The sequence below is a fragment of the Cyprinodon tularosa genome, unplaced genomic scaffold (genome assembly GCF_016077235.1).
Source record: "Cyprinodon tularosa strain WSP-4 unplaced genomic scaffold, ASM1607723v1 ctg3, whole genome shotgun sequence".
Classification (NCBI taxonomy): domain Eukaryota; kingdom Metazoa; phylum Chordata; class Actinopteri; order Cyprinodontiformes; family Cyprinodontidae; genus Cyprinodon; species Cyprinodon tularosa.
The window spans coordinates 1658054-1681798 of NW_024039007.1; the positions used below are offsets into that span (position 1 = coordinate 1658054).

At 38.5% G+C, this 23745-nt stretch overlaps 1 protein-coding gene across 3 annotated transcripts; it reads right to left on the reverse strand.

Annotated features, from left to right (window-relative positions):
* Positions 1-3742: 3742 nt before the first annotated feature.
* On the reverse strand, positions 3743-16179 carry exd1 (exonuclease 3'-5' domain containing 1). Of its 3 annotated transcripts, XR_005281330.1 has the most exons (12): positions 15907-16036; positions 15760-15825; positions 15642-15672; positions 13746-13822; positions 13604-13671; positions 10151-10237; positions 9951-10055; positions 9786-9866; positions 8388-8531; positions 6799-6990; positions 4303-4939; positions 3743-4236 (listed from the first exon to the last, which is right to left on the reverse strand). XR_005281330.1 is itself a non-coding variant. In XM_038291506.1 (11 exons), exons 1-11 carry the CDS (start codon positions 16034-16036, stop codon positions 4400-4402), a joined length of 1521 nt encoding a protein of 506 aa, XP_038147434.1. In that variant the 5' UTR covers positions 16037-16179; the 3' UTR covers positions 3743-4399. The 3 variants fall into 3 exon arrangements, 2 of the variants coding, with proteins under 2 accessions (XP_038147434.1, XP_038147435.1); XM_038291506.1 differs by having other exon boundaries at positions 3743-4939; positions 15907-16179; XM_038291507.1 differs by lacking the exons at positions 9786-9866; positions 9951-10055 and having other exon boundaries at positions 3743-4939; positions 10214-10237; positions 15907-16179.
* Positions 16180-23745: the final 7566 nt, after the last annotated feature.

Below are 23745 nucleotides of genomic sequence, written 5' to 3' on the forward strand. Positions count from 1 at the left end.
AGAAAAAAAAAGATCTTGCACACAAGAAGTAGAAACTAGCTTCTTCTTTAAAGAAACTGGGCTCTTTAATTCAGATTCAGTTTGGAGTAGAGCCTCTGCTCTGTAGCATGATGCCTGTGAAAGCCTCACTTAGAAAACAGTTCACTCCAATAGAAGGAGACTGGCCTGGTAATGCCTTAGGATCCAGATATAAGATCGATGCTGTCGATTTGGAAGAGTGATAAACTGGTTTTCATCTTGATCATGTAACATCCACACCCTGGAGTTTTTATTTAAAAAATAATCTAATCTACTGTAATAATCTTTGTCTCACTTTGAAGATTTATATTTTTTGTGAGCTTTCTTTTTTATTCTAAGTACCTAGAAGGCAGGAAGGAAAAAGGAAGCAAATCACACTTGAACTAATTGATCCACAATCTAAGTTTGGAATTCTAACTAAATGCAAACATTCCTAAAAAATACTTTGCTTAATTCATTAACATTCCTCTCTATCCTAGCTGAAGGTCACAATACGTCCCAGAAAGGTCACTACCAGGTCTCAATACTTCATGCTGCCTGATTAAACATTTCACAGCAGTTCAAAAAGTCCCAAACGGTGAGCCTGCATGAGTTTAAATAGATGTTCAGGAGCTCTTGTTGTGTAAGATCTCTGCAATTCCAAACTATATGAAAGCATTTAGTAAAAGAGATAAAATATTGATGTATGGTTTTGTTTCCTTATTTATGTTTGAGTTTAGGAACCATCTGGAAAGTTCAACCTTTCCCACGTTAAATATTAATTCTATAGTTGAAAATAACCCGAGGAGCGCAAAAGAGGGTCATTTTGTAATGTGAGAAAATGAGAGGGGTGAGCTGGTGGTAGAAGAGTTCGACAAAAGGTTTTTACAGGCAGATGGAAGACCTAGTCCACCGAAACAGCTCAGCGGCTCGAAACCTGATCTATGATTATATTCCTTCATTCTTAGGAGCACAAAAGAAAAACATGTGGTTTCTATTAATAATGAAAGCAATGTTATTTTGTCAACATTAATGTAACTTGTTGTTGGAGGGAAAGAACTGCTGAATATGAGCTAAGTTGTTGTTCCCTGATAAAGCAGAATCAGTGATTGGGATAAATTAGAAAAGTACACAAACAACACGACTACAGACGAGCCAGCAGTCCGAACACTACGTTTCCATGTCTTCAGCAGTACTGAAGAAATGCACCGTGATCTGATGCACACTTAGTCAGCACGACTCAACAGTAAATTTTAATGACGTGCTTAGAAGTGCAAAACAGCTAACAACATGTTTGTTTAACAAGGGAGTGGTTTTCAGTAAGTTATCCCTGTCTTTAATAATTGATTAAAGCCTATTAATTATGGAGGAATCTGAGGCCTAACCCCAATGGAGCACCGGCAGAGCTGCTCCGGACCATCAGCTTGTTGTTTTCCTCTGTAGTTATGTAAGGCAGCATGGAGGGAGGGAGTCAACACCTTTGAGTGCTGTGTGAAATTCAGGAGATCTGAAATACTGTCTGACATTTTGTCAGATGATGCAGTGAATTTAGAAGTGGTTTAAAAGCATATTTTGAATTTGATGTATAACCGATCTACAGTCCCAAATTCAATATCCCTAACCTTCCAATTATTTTTTAATCTATTGTCATTTTGAAATCAGACTTTGTTTTTTCTGGAGGATATGTCTTAAATGTGCAAAACATGGCGCATAATTGTAAAGTTTAAGAATGAAGAAACATGGGTGAGGAACACATTTGTACCACCCCTTTACCATGATACCATGGAATATATATTTATATACAGTGGACAGTACAGAAATAAATTAAGATTTTTAACGGCGGGTTTTGAAAAGTTTTCCTAACTTGAAAGCTATTCAGTTTGTCCAAGAAAGAGCACCTTTCATAAAAGCAGGAAAGAGGCCGGATGTAACTAAGGAGAAGCTGCGAAGATCCTAAGCTTAGGTAGTAGAATCAGCATTCACTCTACTGTATAGCAGTCTTTATTTCAGTGGTAAGAAGACCATAGTAGAATTTCCCTGCAAGCTAGAGAGTAACGTAACGACGACACATGTGGAAGAAGGGGATCCAGGTAGGTGAGACCAAAATTGGACAATTTCAGCTTACATGGCATGAGAAAAATATATGCTGTACATCCCCCCTAAACAGGCCCTGAAAAGTGGTAAAGACGGGATTGTGTCGATATGGTTACTTTAGTAAGGAAATGGAGACTGTAATAAACAGTAAGCAAAAGTTCTGATGGACCTTAAGAGACGGGGGCAGAGGTTCACCCCCCTGAAGGACAAAACCCCCTAAAGATACAGCGACAGCTACAATGGAAAAGTTTGGATCAAAGCACCTTTCTGTAGCAGATGGCCCAGTTAAACAGAAAGTCTTAATTTAATCCCAACTGGCACAAAATTTGGATTCAACAACCCCAAAAACCTCCAAAACTAAAAAGTGATTCTTTGAAGTATCCGTTCAGAAGGCCTGGATAAAACTGCATCCTGTTATATTTCATTTGAATACAGCAAAGTTTGTTGTAATCTGACAAAATCTGTAGAAGGATAACAAATATTTTACTAAAATTTTTATTTATTTTTTTTAAGAGACGTATCCTAAAGATGCAGCTTAGTCAAAACAGCAACTGGTTGCACACAGTGGAGCCTTTACATTGAAATAGTGAATCAACACAGCTGGCCATCCTCAAGTTTGTGTTTATGTCTGTGCGCTACCTTTCCGAGTTAAACTTAAAAATAGCTCAGACACATCCTGCTATGATGCTGAAGGTGCAGACATCTTTCCCCTCTGAAGGACATAACACTGTCTGAAGTTTGGGGGTAGGGAGTGCAGAGGTAGGGGGAGGGAGGCAAAGGGGGTTGAGGAAACGGTGACTACCGTGTGACAAGCTTGCAGTTCCTTCCTCCAGGCCTGAGAAACAGGAAGTGGAGCACATAAGGCATTATTGTGACGGAGAGGAAATGCAAGGTCCTCTAAAATAAGAGCTGCAATCTGGTGGTCAATGACAGCAGCTTGTCCTCCACAGTTCCACGGAGACTTGTAACCCCCACCAACCCCAAATGTGCACACGAACGCGCACACACACCTCCAAAACAACTTTACTGTTGACTGACACAGATAAATCTCCCCTTCTGCTGTTGTACAGGAAAGTTACCATTAATATTTTCAAGTTTCGCTGCGTCTGAACCTTCTGCAACTAAAGATAACATTAACTGAATCAGCATTTGATAGTGTTAAACTTCCAGTCCTCTGCTGGACTTACAGTGAGGAATACCGCCATTTAAGACACGTAAAGGGAGCATATGGACGGGCTCCACCCTGCAGGAGTTTAACAGAAGCTGAGGGAGGAGCTGGTTGCTAAGAGGGGGAAACAGGGCTTTAAGATTGGCTGCCTCCCAGTTAATTAAAATCCTACATTATCTGTTTCATGCTTTCAATTTGAAAGCCCTGGAAAGGGCCCAAGCCTCTGCACACAGCAAGATGTGATTATACAACAGAGCGCCATTCACACTGCACGACGCAGCAATGCCCTCCTGTCGTGATCATGCCTTGATCTGCAGCAATATCTCTGATGACCCGGGAAAATTGGCTATGTAATGCCTCTGTGAAATCTGCATGGTATCTGAAAGCATCAAATTAATTGGATACGATCAGCTTTTGTACGACGCAGCAGGTGCTTGCCACCTGTGATTAATGACGCAAGTATCTACAAAGAGTGAGGCTGTTGAGAGTCACTGGGTCAGTTTATTTATATTAAAAGTAAAAACAATTGTTTAGCTTAGTTAACACATGCATCAATGCACATTATTACCTCTAACAATCAACAGAAGCAGGCAGGCGGTAACATACTGTACACATATGGCCCCTTAATAACCATCGCTGGTGGTTTCACTTTATATCAACAGTCATAACTTTTTTTTTTTTTTTTTGCCACTTTAAAAAAAATAAATCAGAAGAAAATCTATAAAACAAGAAACTGTTGCAAGCTAATACTTTCTGGTATCGCTTTTAGACATTTCCAGAACCCCAATTAAGATGGAAAGAAATTAGAAAACAAAATTAAAGAGAACAGGAAGGAACAGTTTGTCTTTCCAGCAGCCATAAAGCTCATATGATATTTATTAAAATGATCTTTTACAAAAACTGAGGAGAATTTTATAAAAGGACTTTTACTGCCATCTACTGGTCAGAACAGTTATAGACAAGGAAACAACCAATATATCCATCTCTGGTCTTAAAGGCTGGCACTTTAAGACCAGAGATGGATATATTGGATATGGATATATATTTAAATTTGTGAATGGTTGAATTAGTGAGTAGGAGGTTCTCCTACACCACTAGAATTTCTGGGTAGTTCTCCATCTCCACAGCCAGGCTGGAGCTTTACTTTGTTGGTGACTGCAGAGCCATCATGCAGAGATTCTTCTCCTGCCAGATTGGAGCTTTTATGCCTCCAGCGCCCTCTCCAGGAATCTGAGGGTGTGACTTCTGTAGGGGAAAACCTCTCCCAAAGGATGGGAGGAATGGGGTAGATGACTGCTCTTTCACAATCTGCCATCCTCTCCCCATCATACACTTTACTTCTTCGTTTAAAGTTGCAGGAAGATGAGTATTTGTAGGTATTTCTTTCTGAGGCTCAGAGGAGGCATCTGGAAAATGGTCTCTGGAGACACTTGGATCCTGCAGGGGATCAGGAGGATCCATTTTTGATGACAGACATGGTGTAGCATCAACCTCCAGGGAGTGAGACTGTGTGTTGCTGTGCCCATCTGCTGCTGGTGTGGTTTCCGAATCGGGATACGGGTTGAAGCGATCCAACAGACCTTGCTCTGTGACAGGGTAGCGTTTCCGAGCCCGCTCCTGCCGCTCACTGCGCATTTCATCCAGCTGCCTGAGCTCCTTAGGCAACTCCAACACATTATTCTACAAAACGCAAACAGGAAAAATAAGCATATCACCATCTCAATGGATTTAAAAAAGAAAAAAAAAATCTACTACAAAAATATATACAGATTAGTGAAGCTATCATAATGTTTTTATAACATTTTTGTCATATTAAGTTTTGAATATATTTTGAAAATATTTTTATGTAACAAGATTTGTAATCCGTCTTCAGGTTTCTTTGATGTTGCATCGATTATGTGCAATTTTTTTTAATCATCGTTTCTACAACAAAACTTTTTTTAAATAAAGCCAAATTTATCAATATAGGCTTCTGATAATGTTTAACTAATAGCTTTATTAACTGAAATGAACTGCATTAAAATTTTTTTGTATCAAATTAAAATATATCAAATTGGAATTTTATCTACATATGCCAATGTACTGCATTAATTAATATGATAAAGGCCTTTATTATTAAAGATATACTGAACTGAAACAAGCCTAAAATGAACTATAGGCTTCACCAGATTGAGGCTAAGCAAAATATGAGTAAAGATTGTTTTTTTTGTACAAGCAGATAAAGCCCGTCTGTGTCTCAGTTCCACACTCTACCTTAAGCCGGGAACACTGTGCGATTTTCGGGGCGATTTTCCACTCGTGCGAGAATCTTTCGATCGGGCCAACTTTCAGCTTGATCTTGCGTCGTAAGTTGTGTAGTGTACTGGGGGTTACGAGGGGCGATCAGCCTCTCACGAACACCTCCCAATCCGGAATCGTGAGGTCGGGAGAAAATCTAACATGTTTGATTTTCTCCCGACCGTCGTGGGCAAATCGCTCAGTGCGCATACGCAAACAAGGATTCTTCTGTAAACACAGCAGCATGGCAGGGATGCAATGAGTGAACTGCAGTTCCGTCTGTAAAATTGACAGACCGTAGTAGCCATGTTTGCTCAGCCATGTCTTTTTTCCAAATATGTCGACGCACAAGGCGCTGCAAAGGCAGCACGTTTCACTTTAGTAAGCTTCATATTTTTTAGCTTTTTTTTAGCCGTACAGTGTGAGCAGGTAGATCGCATGAGAGCGTCGGGCCGAACATAAATCGTGAGCTGTGAATTCCAACTGTGTGACTAAACCCTGCGTTTAGTCGTACAGTGTGAGCAGTAGCTGCGTGCAATGACCATATTTTGGACCTACTGGAGAAAGACCATTGTTTAATTTTTTACCAATAATTTTGGTTTACTAACTGAAGAACCGGTTCGGATGCAGATACAATCAGACAGATGTTTCTAGACACTCATCTGCATGGCATCACAACACTCTAGCATTCTGAGATCATCTTGAATCCTCTAAAAACACCTCACTGCTGCAAAATGATTCAATTTGTTTCATTTGGCTTATTTCCGTTTCCCCCAAAGGCAACTAGAAGCTATATTTAACTAATTTAAGTTAGCTGTGAATTCAAACTTTGTGTTTCGAAAGGTTAAAGGTATAGTGGAGGATTTTCCCAAATTTTTGTAAAGGCCCGCCCACAATCCTGTACCCGCTCCCAAGAGGAAATGTCTGTTAAATGTTTACGAAAGCGAGAATGAGCCCATTTCTCCTCGCACCTTTTGCTGTTGCTGTTTGCGTCGCTCATACAAGCTTACTTTTCAAAAGAATTTGCATTTTTTCCACTATGTCAAACTCACCACCGGTAAGTGAAAATGGGAACGAGCACGTAGAGCGGTCTTACATAAACATATCACCAGAAGGATTGATAATTAGGAGGAGCACTTATTTTGACGATCCTACTGGAAAAAGAACATCCTCCACTATACCTTTAAGTTTCAACAAGTCATAAAAAGAAAACTGTCTTTCCACAATGCACACATTTCAGAGATCATTCCTGAATGACTAACCATAATGACATATTCCAGTCCATCGGGTTCACCGAGGCTACTGCTGAGATAGGAGTCCACCAGGACCATGTAGTCGGTCATCAGCCTGTCTAGCAGCATCAGTCTGAGCCGCTTCAGATGGACCACAGATAACGCCATCACCTTCAGCAGGGGCAGGGGGCAAGGCCGCTTGTACCACATCTCAGTTTCTTCCTAGAAAATTACATTAAGCAAACAAAGCATTAGGCTACATTCACACTGGAGGCCTTAATGCTCAATTCAGATTTTTTTTGTGAAATCCCAATTTTTTGCGTCGCCGTTCACATTTCCAAATATCTGCGACTTGTATGTGATCTCATTTGTGAAATGCATTCATACAACGCAAGTGTCCCGCATGTGCAGTAGAGGATGTAGTGACGTCAGCATGCTCTGTGTGTATGGAAGTAAACATGGATGGTAGTGCTGGAGCGGATCTTTTTGATATGGTTAAACATAAATACTAATCTCTAAGACCAGATTTGTATCAGATTCAGGGCCACATAGCCAAGCGGCCTGGGTCACATTGAAAAAAATCAGATCCGAGTTGTTCAGACTGCCATGAAAAGATCAGATACATATGGGCAGAAAAAATAAAAATTTAAATCTGATTTGGGTCACTTAAGGCTGCTGTGTGAACGTAGCCTTGGAGCTTCTTGGATGATGTTTCTAGAACTCTTCTGTTCGATCAGAGGCAATGAAATAAATAAAACACCCTAACATCTCAATCTGGTATCCACTTTGAAGTGATAGATGAAACCGTAATTTCTCAAGTCTTAGGCTTATTTTTGGAAGCAAAACCTGGGTCCAACAGATAATAGGGATAGCCTTCCAAAAGACTTAGCCCTGTACTATGACTATAAACAAAACAAAACAAAAAAACAGGTTAAGCATTTATTCATTTTCAAACAAAACAACACATGCCAAGTGCTAAACTTATAGTGTATACTTAGTCCTTTATAAACCTGAAGAAGAGTTTTTGCACTGTGCGTGATCAACTGCAACAGTGTTTTAGACTTTTTTGCCAGGTTGTGCTGCCAAAGAATAGCATTAGTATTCCTTGTATCTGCTTTCTTTGTATCTGCCATCAACTTGGTGGCAAAACATGAATGCTTTCACAGCTTTAGCTCCCATGTTAGTGAACACCAAGATTCCAATTCCTCTTGGCATCTAATATATACAAATTTTTTCCTCACTTATTTTTACACTTCTTTTTGTTCTTTTTTTTTTTTTGCAGCTCAGCTCATTGATGCTTAAATGCTTAGTTTTGTTGCTTCTCCCATTGACATATGTCTACATTCCTCCCTTGTTTAGTTGTTGTGCCGATGCACGAAATATGTGAAATATATCGATATTTATATAGTAAACATACATTAAGAACTTTGTTTATTAAAAAAAGAGAGAAAAATATAAAACACGGACATATAATACGATAGGCTAACAGGGTAAGATAATTAACTGCAAAGCCTTTATATGAAACCAGAGCTGCTGGTGTAGAAATTCATAAAGTCATAGTACGGGACTGGGCCACTCTTCGTGGAAACACATAAATTTAAGGAAAACAAGGGATATACCTTGGATAGCTGTAACCTCACATGGAGAGATGAGAGCTTGGAGGAGGGCATGTTCAGATAGTGACTGAGTACCTCTGGGAGCGTGCTGACTCTGTCAGGAAGAAAACCTCCAGTCTTCGAGTAGAAATACATGACATCCGCCACCTTTAAATATATTAAAGCAAAGAAAAAGAAAAAAAAGATGTATACAAGGACGACAAAGCTAACAAAGTAGACCTAGCCCAAATGCAATTTAAGAGTTTTATATTCTTATTGCATATAATTCAGTAATTTCCCCTGAGGTCTTGTCTTAGATGGGCTTTGTGTTCTAATCAATACCTATGCAGGAGTCTCAAACTGGTTCCAGAAAGGGCCGTGTGGCTGCAGGTTTTCTTTCCAACCAAGCAATAGCACACCAGACTCCATTCATGTCATCAACTGAGTCCAATCTGAACATGAGGACCCGATGAGATGAATGAAGTCGGGTGTGCTATTGCTTGGTTGGAAAGTAAAACCTGCAGCCACACGACCCTTTCAGAGACCCCTGTACAAGAGCATGGAGCAGAGCGGAGCGTGGAGCGAGCGAGCGATGGAATGGAGCGGAAAAAATGTGGTGGAGCACAGAGCAGTTTTCAATTCAAAGGCCGGAGCAAGTATTTCGGTCCGCTCCCGTTTGCTCCAATGCGCTCACAACGTCAATTAAAAATGTTGGATTATTAAATTAGTAGAATATCATTTATTTGATTGAAGTGTGATTTTTTTCCTATGATCTGTTATAGTCTATCTTTCAACTTTACCACGGAATCGCCGAGAAGAGGATTGCATATTGTGTGAAAAAGTGGGATAAAATATCATAACAACATACACTAACTATACTTACAGAGAGGGTTTACATAAAGTGATGGTTGTGGTAAGAGCCTACATGCATTATACGCTATTATCACAGTTGCAATCAGATGCGAAGTGACCTTTTTTAATGTAATCTAATAAAATAAATTAATAACTAAATAGAAAATGTGGGAATACAGCCATGGAAAGAGGTGTTTCTTTCACAGCTGGGAAACGGTGTGATAATTTAACAGCCAGTTAAATAAGAAAATACACATGTCACATCATTAAATCAAACACCGTAATCTACTTCGGTTGGGAAGTTCCCGCGCTGTTCTGGGATGTGACGTCTAGCCCATCCATGATAAATGGGTCTGACCTAGCAAACAATTAAAATTTTATACTCAAGATGGATTTTGTGGACACTAAGTGTCCCTACCCGATCCATACCATCAGCATCAGCTCATTTGCGCATGTGCAACCGGATATACATCCGGGTCACCCTCGATTTTATTTTGTATAAAAGAACTAAATTACATTTTTCCCGTCCCAAAAATAGTAAGCTGTAGTAAGATGCACATTTGCACGTACCTGTGTGTCAAACACATTGGTTAGTTGGACCCCGAACTGAGCGATAAGACACGCAGCAATGGCTCTACAATCATGAATGACCTGCGAAAGATGCAAAAGGAGCAAAGATGTCTAAATAACATTTATCTCTGAGTTTACTCTTTGTCTAATGTGCATAACTCTCACCTTCAGTATCTGCTTACTTTCAAGGATCATGGAGAGGCCATTTTTAAAGGCCTGGGCTCCAAGCAGCAGGATGTCAAACAAATAAACCTTCTTAGAGGTGGCAATCTAGACGGATGGCATTGAAAGTATTTGTGGTGTGACAAAACTCAGAAAGCCAGAAGGAATTGATTAAAAAAGCAGAAGAGTTCAGATTTTTTCACCTGCAACCAACGCAACCTTCCATTTTTAAAGATCTCAACTCCTTCACCTCCCACACCAATCACCTGCTCCTTATTGATGTGCATCACCTACAGGAAAGAGACTGAGGTTTAGTTTTTTTTTCCACAGAAAAAAAATATACATATGAGAAAAACACTGATTTAAAACAAGTATGGATAACATTACAACCTGCCATATAGTGCTTTACTCTACTCTTTGCTACCATAACTACAATACCACTTATAAAGGCATAGACCCCATAAATCTCTGAAGACTAAATTTGGATTTTCCAAAGTTGCAATGTTTATTGAGGTGTTTGGCTAAAATTTGACATACTTTAACAGAATCAACAAGGAGAGCTTGTTGACACTAGATCTCCAAGCAAAGAATAATCTAAAGAAGGGGTGTCCAAAATCGGCCCTCTGGGGCTGGTTAACTGCTGGTTTTAGATCTTCCCTTCCATTAACACACTTCGTTAAAGGAATAGTACACCCAAAACATGATTAGCCTTCATTTTCTACTCACCCCCATGCTGAACAACACTCTGGAGTACTTTTTTGATATCTCAAATGCATCTGGAGATCTGGGAGGCTTCTTGCTGTCTGCTGACATTCAAATAATGGAGATCTATGGCGCCCGTGGCAGAAAGGTCCATAAAAGTCCACAAAAAACGTGTCAATATTCCTCCATACTGCTCGTCCAATGTATTCCAAGTGTCCTGAGTGGGTAGTGTCCATAATTTACTCGAAACGAAGTCATTTAGAATGTTTTTAGAGCATAAACAGTAGTGTATAGGATTTCCTAAAAGCGCGTTCACGAGTCTACGGAAATCGCGGCAGACCAAACCAGATGAAAGTGCGCATTCAGCTCGGCAAAGAACTCATGCTCTTCCTCAACACTGAAGTCCTCAGACATTTTTCTTTCGTTGTTTCTTTCTTTGCACAGGTAAACAGCACATTTCTTCTTCTACGCTTGCATTATCGCCAGAGCAGATGCTGAATGCGCACTTTCGTCTGGTTTGGTCTGCCGCGGTTTCCGTAGACTCGTGAACGCGCTTTTAGGAAATCCTATACACTACTGTTTATGCTCTAAAAACATTCTAAATGACTTTGTTTTGAGTAAATTATGGACGCTACCCACTCAGGACACTTGGAGTACATTGGACGAACAGTATGGAGGAATATTGACACGTTTTTTGTGAACTTTTATGGACCTTTCTGTCTCGGGCGCTGGGCACCTCCATTATTTGAATGTCAGCAGACAGCAAGAAGCCACCTAGATCTCCAGATGCATTTGAGATATCAAAAAAGTACTCCAGAGTGTTGTTCAGCATGGGGGTGAGTAGAAAATGAAGGCCTTTAAGAGGATTGTAGTTCAGCAATAGCTGTTCAATTAGCCATCAGTGGAAATCAGCTCTACTGAACCAGGGAAACATATACCCCATTTACACTACCCTTGAAAAACCGTGCCGAGACCGGTCTGAGCTCAGTAACTGAGATAACTTATCGTGTGTAAATAGAAAGCAAACTGAACTGAACCGAGCTAGACACAACCGAACCGAGCTAACTGCAGACCAGTTCCAGAGGTGGGCTTGGCTCGGTTTTTCCCTGGCTCGGTTCTCTGATAACAAGAGCGCGTGAGCAGAACGCGTCTTCTCCGTCTGGCTGCACATCCCGATTCACACTCCATTCCAGTAGTTGGTGGTAATGCCCCTCCGGAAGTTGCTTGCCAACCAACACAAAATAGAAGAACAACAACAACTATAAACAACAATCAAAATCTTCTCCACACAACATTTTGATTTACTTGATTCCCTCCTAAAAACAAAACTGAAGTAATAATCTTTGGACCAATAGAGGAGAGATCTAAAGTTAGCATACAGCTTCAGTCGCTTGAGCCAGTAACCACCGATCAGGCCCGAAATCTATGTGTGGTACTGGATTCTGACTTGAACCTCCAAAAGCATTTAAAGGCAATTACAAGGTCGGCTTTCTATCACCTGAAGAACATTTCCAGGATTAAAGGACTAATGCCTCAGCATGATCTGGAAAAACTAATCCATGCGTTTCTTTTTAGTCGAATCGATTACTGCAACGGTGTTTTCACAGGTCTGCCTAAAGAGTGGATCAGACAGCTGCAGCTGATCCAGAACGCTGCTGCCTGTGTCCTCACTAAGACTAAGAAAGTAGAGCACACCACCCCAGTTCTAAAGTCCTTACACTGGCTCCCTGTATCTCAGAGGATAGACTTTAAAATACTTATGTTAGTCTATAAATCTCTGAATGGCTTAGCACCTAAATACATCACAGACTTGCCATCAGTGTATCAACCCTCCAGACTACTCAGGTCTTCTGGCTCCAGCCTGCTCTGCATACCTAGAACCAGAACTAAACATGGAGAAGCAGCATTTAGTTCCTATGCTCCACTTATCTGGAACAAACTTCCAGAAAACTGTAAAAGTGCAGAAAGCCTGTGTTCCTTTAAATCAAGACTAAAAACATATTTGTTTAGGATTGCCTTCGACTGTTCTAGTTAAACAGTTCAACTAAAACATATTTTCTTTAGTCCAACTGTTTTTAATATTCTTTTTTGTTTCTGCATTTTTTATTTTATTTTATTTATTTTTTCCTACTTGCTTTGATTCTGTTTTATCTTCCTGTATTTTAATCATGTAAAGCACTTTGCATTGTCTTTGTACTGAATTGTGCTATACAAATAAATTAGCCTTGCCTTGCCTCCTTCTTTGTCTTCTTCTTCTTGTGTTTTATGGCGGTTGGCAAACAACTTTTGGTGCATTACCGCCACCAATTGCCTGATTTCCTCCTTCAATACTGGTAGTAATACCGCAGATCGTCAGTAGGAGGCGAGGAGGCGAGGAACCGAGATAGCGTGATGTGTAAACGGTCGTCAGCCTGGTTAACTGATCCGAGCTTGGACCGGTCTCGGCATGGATCGGTTTTTCAAGGGTAGTGTAAATGAGCTCATAAAATCACACTATGTCCAGATGACCTGCGTTCCCTAGGTAACCAGAAGACACACACCTAACAATAGATATAGCATATCTTTATATGCAATCTATCTATGAATTAGCCATTCAGCTTATTTAAATGAAAATAAGATTGATCAATATGTGGGCATCAATCTTTTCAGTAATTTTACCTTTTTTAATTGACTGACCAAAATAATCCACCATTTGCCCATAACATGTACAGGGGGAAAAAATAAAAAATCACGAGTAATCACGGTTCCTTTTTAGTAGATCTACTGTCCAATGCAGACTGGGTGCACACCAAAAAGCCACAGTGTTGAGGAGGCATCATTCCCTAGCCATCCTCCACCCAATCTTATACTGAAGCCAATATAAGACTAATAAACAGTCTTATACTGGCTTCACCTTCCAGCGGTCATAATGTTACCCCCGTTTAATGTTTTAAATATTAAAAAAAGTAACTTACAGCAGGTCCAAACTTGACATGGATCTTATCAATGAGCTCAAAGTTAATGGACTCCTCTTCATGGTCATCTGGAAGGAGAGAATCCTTCATAAGGGAGTTTAATCAGCATAAATGAATAAAGATAACAATGAATTAAACTCACCTAACGACATCATCTTCCTGTATGACTGGAACCTCTCCAAATCAAGCTGCTCTTCAGGTGCGCCATGGATAATTGGTCTTGAAAACATTTATATATTTATATTACCAATAAAATTCTATTTGAGAGACCTATTGTTTTGTAATTTTGGGCAAATCTCTATAAATTAGAATACCATTGAAAAGTTTATTCTATGGTATATATTCAAAAGGTTATTTTACATAGTTGGTAATTGAAAGTCATGGAACGAATGTGATCAGCCTGCTGAGGTGTAAAAAAAAAAGCCCTGCTTTTTTCTGCAGGAAAAATGAGACCTGAATTTCCAGCAGAGAGAGAAATGAAGTGTCCTTTAATATCCTGGTAAGGATGGCATCAGAACACAGAGTGGACCAAGGCCAGTCCATGACTTTGCTCATCAAATTATCACAGACCGGGGAAATTTCACCCATCACCTCATGTAATATTCTATGCCTCTCTACTCTTCAATCAGAATTGAAGAGTAAATTTCCAGAACGATTGTCCTCGACATTACAGCACTGGTAAGACAGTTCTGATGTCAGGGATTCAGGAGTAAAACCACATAACCAAGGCTTTAAAAATAGTTCTAGCTTCTGTTTTGCAAAGATCCCTTTGCAGTGGTTATGCACAGGGCTCTGCTGTTACTCTGAACCTGCAAAGACCTTTTGATACGCCTTTGCTTCAAAATCTGCTCAAGGTTGTGGCTATCCCTGTTGCTTGGCAACATTTCTTTGCACTACTCAGTCACTTCACCACAAAATCAGCTTGGATGCAGAACTCCAACCCAGGGGTTCCCAAAGTGAGAGGTAGGACCCCCCAAAATGGGGTTGAGATGGTTTTAAAAATCATCATGATAGGATCCATGAGGCATGTGGAGGGCCAAAATACTAATGAATTAAATGAATGTAACATATACTAATTTATCCAATACATGATCCAAATGTCAAATATATCATTAAACTATAAAACAAAAAATTAACCAAAAATCCAATCAAATATACATTAATAATTATACAAATAAATATATTTTTAAAACCACATGCATCTAAATTAATCTAATTACCTCAGGGTGATTTACAAATGTATTTAGAGAAAAATACATTTATTTTTTAGGGATCACCAGTCTGAAACACTGTATTATTATTTGGGGTAACAGCTGTTTTAAACAACCCACTTTTTTTAGTCCCCTGTGCCCTAATCTCCTAATGACAGATGCTGTTGACTTTTTGACACTTTCTGGTTAACCATTTTTGTTAAGGTCATAAAAATACATTTTTGGAATAGTTTTATTGCTCTAATTAACATTTAATTTCAGTTTATTATTATTATTATCCATGAGACACAACAATCTAAGACAGGGGTCTTCAAAGTTTTCCAGGCCAAGAATCCTAAACTGATGGCGAGATGGAGCGGGGACCCCCTAATTATATATATTGTATGAAATTGTGTTATATGTCAAACTGGTCCTATATTCACTCTATTACATGTGGAGCAATGCAACAAGTATTTCTGATTCTGATTCCTGGTTGATGGGACAGGTGTTGTGAATGAAACTGTGCCCAGCTTGAAAGAGCTCCTGTGATGCATTGAAGACAAGACATCTTCTGTCTCCATTTATCGGCTTACTACAGTGTGTTGAATTCATGTCAATGTGGATTTAAAGACAATTCAATTAGTGGAAAAAAATTGCAGGGGGTACTATTAAAAAAACAAAAACAAATGATGCAGTACCTCCGTGGACCCCCTGTTGAAGACCTATGATCTAAGGGAAAATCAGAGTTCTAAATGTATTCCGGAGTTTCACTTTCTGAACTAAATTACTATAAATCTCTTTTAATTTGTACATTAATTTATTGAGCTGTGTGATATTCGCTTACTTACCTGTCGTCCTTTTCTTTGCTTTCCAATTCAACTTGGATTTAATAAAAGAAAACAAAGGTTACTGATGGCAAAATGACACTTTCTCTACTTTCTGACTAGTTTTTATGAAGGCGCTCACCATTCAGAACCTCGCGTCCAAAGAAAAGCATAGTTCCTGAATATCTGCATCCACTGCTGTCACTAACTGGAAAAATACCATGAAAGTGAGCTAACGGGGTAATTAACAGAGGAAATGTGGATTTGTGACACTGCAGTATTCGCTCACCGTCAGCCAAAACCAATGTCTTGTTTGAATTGATTCCCTGAACAATGCCAAAGTATGAGGCATTTTTCAGAATCAGTTTGATGCGTTTTCCTTTCAGAAGAGCCATGAACTGGACGTCTTCTGGAACCATTTTGAAACCGCCCCAGGCTGATTATTTGATCAGAAATGTCAACACGGCGCGTGTGCAGAAGAGACAAATTATTCCTAAACTATGCTAACGGTTTGTCAAACATCACGCGGTCAGAGCGCGCTAAACTGCTGAGTGGGATATGGCGTTCAAGTACACTCGGAATTTCTACTATCTTTGAAAAACGTAAGAAAAAAAGGATTAAGACGCTAAAAATAAAAAAAACTCAAGAAATTAAAATTTTGTGAAATGTTTGACATATTCTACTAATTATTTTTCAATATAATTCATGAAGACATAGTGATTTATCTGTTTTCAATGTTGAGTGTTTTACACTAGTTCCATAATCCGGAAATGGGAGTTGGAAATTATACTCCAAAAACTAAAGAGTAGGTACGGAAGAGGATTAGGGCCTCTGAAAAAGCAAAAAAGTTAACTGATTTTTACATTTTATTTTAGTATAATATGAGAAAAAAATCAGAATTCTGACTTTAATCTCAGAATTCTGACTTTTTTTCTCAGAATTCTCATTTTAATCTCAGAATTCTGACCTTTTTTCTCAAAATTCTGGCTTTAATCTCAGAATTCTGACATTTTTCTATGAATTTTTACTTTTCTCTCAGAATTCTGACTTTTTTCTCTTAATTCTGACTATAAATCTCAGAATTCTGACTTTAATATCAGAATTCTGACTTTCTTCTCAGAATTCTTTCTTCTCAAAATTCTGACTTTTTTCTCAGAATTCTGATTTTAATCTCAGAATTCTGGCTTTGATCTCAGAATTCTGACTTTTTTTCTCAGAATTCTAACATTTTTCTCAGATTTCTGACTTTTTTCTCAGAATTCTGACTTTAATCTCAGAATTTTGGATCTTAATGTAGATGGGCACCATGAAGGAAGATAGGTGGGAGCACTCAGCTTCGTTGAAAAAGATGTGAGTTGTTTGGGAGCACCAGTAACACATTAGTAAAAAATGACGAAATTAGGCAAATTTTTACGTGCCTGAGGGGTCCCCAGTGATGCTATTTCATTACTGGAGAAGCAGAAGGTCATTAAAACAAGAGAGCTAGTCTCTAAAACAGACATGGCTACAGCTTGATGCTAACATGTTTGTTAGCGGTCAGAATTCAGTCAAAATTCTCAGAAAAAAGTCAGAATTCTGAAAAAAAATCTGAATTCTGAGATTAAAGTCAGAATTCTGAAAAAAAATCAGAATTCTGAGATTAAAGTCAGAATTCTGACTTGTTGCCTATATTAAACTGAAATGATATTTAAAAATCAGTTAACTTTTTTTTTTTTTTCCCCAGTGGCCCAAATCCTTTTCCGTAAGTAGGCTTACACACCTTCAATGAATATTTAGCCTATATATGTGAATAAAAGAAGAATATAATAAGCATACCAAAAAGTAAAATAAAGTATTCATAAATACTTTATTTGGCCAATAGTAGTTAGATCTTAAATTATTAAATTAGTATTCAATTTAAAAAAATCTGTAATTTATGATAATTATATATTTATTTCGATAATTCTCTCCACACCACTTTAGAAAGCCAAAAAGCCCACAAGTTAATAATTATATAAGTTGTTAACCGTTTATACAACTTAGTAGATTTATGGAAATATATTAAGAAATAAATGTTTCAACCTTTATTTCAATGAGTCAACATTGTAACAAAAATATTACAGTAAATATATATTTAAAAAAGGAGGAAAAATAAACTATTTGTAATATATCACACCATGAACTGCATATATTATTATACCCTCAACATACAACAACAACCTGAATCTCTTGTGTGGATGAATATTCCTAAAATAATACCATCTTTATAAGTTTTAGAAATTTCCAACACTTTTTTGGAATATTTTATTTTGACAGAGTACTAATATGACATATTGAACTGTTAATCAAGTATGCTTGTATTAAAAGCTATTGTGGTTAGGGGCCACAACAGCCTAGGACACATATTCCTAACTCCAGTTAACCATAAAGGTAATATTGTTTATTATTCTTTTTGATGATTATGATTTTGGTTTTTCAAAACATGAATATTTTGGTGAAGGTGCAACTAAAACTTTACTTTCTCCACAAGGGGGTGACCTTACTTCAAGTATAGTACTTTTGCAGTTAGTTCAAGGGCCTTGATTGTATCTATCCAAAAAATAAGAGGTGAATTAAATTATAACTAACATCAAAATGTAGTTTAGTAAATAAAATGCAGATGATTTTTTTTTTTTTTTTTTTTTTTGGTATCCAAATGTTAAAATGAATCTATATAACAATGCAGAGCATCCTGTATAACATGTGTTGCAGAGTAACTTGCAAACTGTGTGAGGTAGAACAATAATAAACAGGACTTTCATTTCAAGGAGCTTGTTAGAGTTTTCTTTGCTGTTGATCTGTAGGAGACGCAACAGGGGTTTGTGGTGTAAACACATAATAAAATAGAGTGTTTTTTTCACAATTGCCCTCTATCATAAAACATTTTGGTAATATTGTTCTTTGAAGCTTCATATCAAAGAGCAAAAAACAAACCAACATGAAAAATGAAATTAAAGCCACTTGGGTTCAGGTTTAAAGTATTGCTGCAAACACTAGTGACACAGGAACAAGGTAGAGATATCAAATCTTATCAAAGGCAGACCGCTCTAAATGTGACTTCACCTTTCCAGGGAAAACATGAGCTCAGGCTGGTGGTCATCTGAAAACAGCAAGTATGGAGACAATGGATCAAAGGCAGGATGGTGTAGGTGCCCAGATCTGTCATTTTTATTTTGCCTTTTTAACATTGTGCAGCTGTGCTCTTTTTTCTGTAATATTATTCCTTCTTAGAAAACTGTTTAAAGGTTTACATGAGAAGATATATATCTATTTTTTTTCTAATAAAGCCACTTTTAAATTGCAAACGATATAAAATGGAAACTGTGCTGTTTCAAAGAGCAAAATGTCTCATAAACTCAGGAAACAAACAGGAATCAATATCAAAGTATTCAAATATGTGAAACCTATTTCAGAAATGAAGGCAATTTTATATGGTTAGGTTTAGAATGTAAACAGTGCTTAAGCTTAAAATTCCACACACATTTTAATAATTTTTTTTGCCAGTAATGTCATTATGAACTGCAGCATAATGTAAAAAGAATAAACTGATCTTGACTCTTAAACAGCTGTAAAACATTCCAGCAGAAAAGCTCTGCGAGCGTCTAAAATTTGATAAGTGTTGCACGTGCAAAAACGGAACCTGCAGCTTCTTCCTTTTATCTTGGAGGAAGATCCACCCTTTCCTGATGTTCCGACTGAACAAATATAAAGTTTGTGTAAACCAAAGAAGAAATCACATTACACGAATTTTCCAGAACATGTTTATATCTCAACTCTCAGACATGGGTGGGAAGCTGATTTCACAGGTGGGGCTGACACAACTTATGCAAACACAAATCTTACAAAAAAAAAACTTCAGCTATTTTAAACACCTATTAAAAAAAAGAAAACGTTCCTTTTGTTTTAATTGTTTTGATTCTTTCATGAATACTACAAAATAAATACACATGCATGCACATCCCTTTTACACTCATCATTTATTTTATAATATCTCCAAAACATCAAAGAAAAATGAACTTCTGACAGAAGTATTTATCTAAATATGCAAGAGCAGTCCTGATTGTTCTTGTGCTTTTGCAGTTTTGCTCTACTATACCTTACTTTTTTCCCAAATGAAAGGAGCTTATTCAAAGTAAACTCCACAATCTGCAAAAAAATATTGGAAAATGCTCAGCACATCACCTAGAAAACACCACCTTGAGACCAGAATGATGCAGCCACCTTGTTGGCTGCATCATGCTGTGGGAATGATTTTTACTACGAAAAGCAAAGCTGATTGGGGATAAATAAAAGATTTATTAATATCAGTTCATCCTGCAGAAAACCAATTAAAGGCCCACATTATAGATAGAAAGGTTTAGATTAGTGTTTATTTCATTATAGTTTGTTCCTAGCATCAATTTGCCCCCAAATTGGAGGTTTAGTTATAGTTTCTAGAATTTCTAAAAGTAGAATGGGGGGCATATGTCTTAGTTATCAAGTACCTTTAATCTGGAACCAGCATTCAGTTTTGTCCCATTCTATGTCTATAGTATATCACTGTGCTCATCCAGGATGTCTCTATTCTTCAAAGTCATCTACTTGATGTAATCAAGATAGTAAACTGTCTGATTTGAATAAATTGACTCTTTAAAGTGCCTTGAAATTTTGTGTTGTGACCAGTTGCTACTACATACTAAATTCAATTGTTCTCAAACCATAGTTCTCAGCTGTGCAGCTTTTTGATGGGCATCAGCTTCAGTGCAACTAAATCAAATAATTAGGCCATAAGCTAGACCCTATGCTGATCTACTTGCGTGCAAGCTGAGGAGATAAAACAACTACTTGCCTTAGATCTGTTGTACAAAAGACATATATCAAAATTGAAAAACATGAGGACTGGAGTTCTACTGCCCTGTTTTGGACAAAGTACACAAACCCTCCCCCTCCCTGTTCACATGTGTAAGGCCCAATAGCACCTACATTTAAGGTGTGTTCTATTTACACCCAGAAGTTGCTAAACATGCTTGGTTTAGGAATTCTGAAGGAGAAAGTCAGTCCTTGCTGTTGCATAAATAAATCATAGTGAAAGCTGCAGATTTAAAAAAGCTTTGAATCCCAGTAAACCAGAGACATGCATAGAGGTGTATGTAAACAAGTTTATTTAATAATTACAGACCCATAACTAATTTAAAATTCATCTGGTGAGGAAAAGTGCCTACTCTATTCCATTAACATATGGAGAAAACCTTCATCGTTCAAAAGTTGTCTGTGCAAATTCTCAGTCATCCAGATTATCAGAACCCAGAAACATGATTCAATCAGAGGCATCCAAACCTTTGCTAAGTTTTTCTCTGAACATTTCAACACCTATCAGGAGTCTTTGTAAGTTTTAGTTGCTTTCACAAGACCTGTTGTTGGAGAGCTAATGGTTCCAATGCTGGATCACACCAAGTCAGATGCAGATGAATGATCCATCCTTCAATCGTGGGTCATTGGAGTCTGCTGTTTAGTGAGAGTTTGAGCTTGGCTAGAAATCGGAGAATCTAAGGAAAAGGATCATCTTTCACAAGAAGTTTGATCATAAACTTAACACCCACAGTCACAAAGGAATAGTTTAAATAGAAGAAAACAAAAAAATATGGTCCAGTTAAAGGCCAAACTACAGGAGTATTTGAGACAAGACTGTAAAATAAAAAAATATCCATCTACCTTTATAGAACTTTAACTTTTTGCAAAGAGAAAATTACATAGATTACATGGTCGAAGTGTTCACATGTAGCAGAACTCCATCCATCAATTTTCCGTCACGCTCTATCCCAGCTGGGGTTGCAAAAGGTGCCTATTTCCAGCTGTCAATGGACGAGAGGCAGGGTAAACCCTGGACAGGTCGCCAGTCCATCGCAGAGACAAACAACCATTCACACAAACACACACCTAAGGAGAATATAGAGCCAATTATGCTAACAGTCATGCTTTTTTGGGGCTGTTGGAGGAAGCTGGAGTACCTGGAGAGAACCCATGCATGTTCAAGGAGAACCTGCAAACTCCATGCAGAAAGACCCCAGGCTGGGAATCCAAACCCTAAACCTTCTCGCTGCAGGGCAATAGTGCCACCCAATGCATCACTGTGCAGCCTAGCAGAACTCCAATGTGGGGAGAAAAACAATTTACTCTCTGCAAGGAGATCATCATTAGAATTTCTCTTAGTATTATGTCTCTAGTACAGGGGCCAGGAGGACATGATCTACACAGTGTTGCCAACTCATCGACTTTGTCGCTATATTTAGCCACTTTTCAGACCCCTCCAGCGACACTTTTTCAAAAAAGCGACTAGCAACAAATCTAGCTAGTGTCTGCCGTGGGGCGCCTCCCCCAGAGCCACAGCCTGTTACCCTCAGCGTCCAGAATGCAAATGAACCTCGCATGCGCCGGGATTGATGGCGCAGGTTGATCACGCTGAAGTCAGCTCCCTCAGTTGCTGAACCTGCCGTATCTTTTTGTGAACAGGCAAGCACAAAAGGGAAAAAAGAAAAAGTAAAAATAAAAGTTGAAAAAAAAAAAAAAACTATGCAAATTAGGCAATGACGTCATTCAGCGACTTATAGCACAGCCAATAGCATCTGCAGCTTGGAAGAGCAAGTCCACCCCCAGTCTATATTCCTGAATGTAAACATAAATCCATGTAGGCCTGTCATTCAGAAAGCGACACATCTGTAAGCACCTTTTCAAACATAACTGGATAGCTGACTGCAAAGAGAAAAATCAGTCTCTTCATCCTCCCTTCCAGCTATTCCCACATTATTTTTCAGTTGGTAAATGTTAGATTCCATGTTCTCCCTTTCGGTGATTTTTTTATTTGGACACAGATACAAGTCTGCAAAGGTGTCTGTTTTAGTGTTTTTTCTCAGAGACCCCAAAACACTCTTGTATGTATGGACTATATTTGTATTGCTATTGTGTTCAATCTGTATGCAATTTAAAGTTATGAAAAAAAAAGCACTGATAATAGCTACTTTCCTTACTGAGGAGTTGGCAACACTGGATCTACAGGGGCACTGGTCCCTGTCAAGGCAAGGCAAGGCAAGACACATTTATTTGTACAGGTGCTGGTCATAAAATTAGAATATCATGAAAAAGTAGATTGATTTCAGTAATTCCATTTAAAAAGTGAAACTTGTATATTATATTCATACATTACATACAAACTCATATATTTCAGATGTTTATTTTGTTTAATTTTGATGATTACAAATGACAACAAATGAAAATCTCAAATTCATCATATCAGAAAATTAGAATATTGTGAAAAGGTTCAAAATTGATGGCCCCTGGTGCCACACTCTAATCAGCTAATTAACTCAAACCACCTGCAAAAGCCTTTAAATGGTCTTTCAGTCTAGTTCTATAGGCTACACAATCATGGGGAAGACTGCTGACTTGACAGTTGTCCAAAAGACGACCATCGACACCTTGCACAAGGAGGGCAAGACACAAAAGGTCATCGCTAAAGAGGCTGGCTGTTCACAGAGCTCAGTGTCCAAGCACATTAATAGAGAGGCGAAGGGAAGGAAAAGATGTGGTCGAAAAAAGTGTACAAGCAAGAGAGATAACCGCACCCTGGAGAGGATTGTGAAACAAAACCCATTCAAAAATGTGGGGGAGATTCACAAAGAGAGGACTGCAGCTGGAGTGAGTGCTTCAAGAACCACCACACACAGACGTATGAAAGACATGGGTTTCTGCTGTCGCATTCCTTGTGTCAAGCCACTCTTGAACCACAGACAGCGTCAGAAGCGTCTTGCCTGGGCTAAAGAGAAACAGGACTGGACTGCTGGTGAGTGGTCCAAAGTCATGTTCTCTGATGAAAGTAAATTTTGCATTTCCTTTGGAAATCAAGGTCCCAGAGTCTGGAGGAAAAGAAGAGAGGCACTTCATCCACGTTGCTTGAAGTCCAGTGTAAAGTTTCCACAGTCAGTGATGGTTTGGGGTGCCATGTCATCTGCTGGTGTTGGTCCATTGTGTTTTCTGAGGTCCAGGGTCAACGCAGCCACATACCAGGAAGTTTTAGAGCACTTCATGCTTCCTGCAGCTGACCAACTTTTTGGAGATGCAGATTTCATTTTCCAAC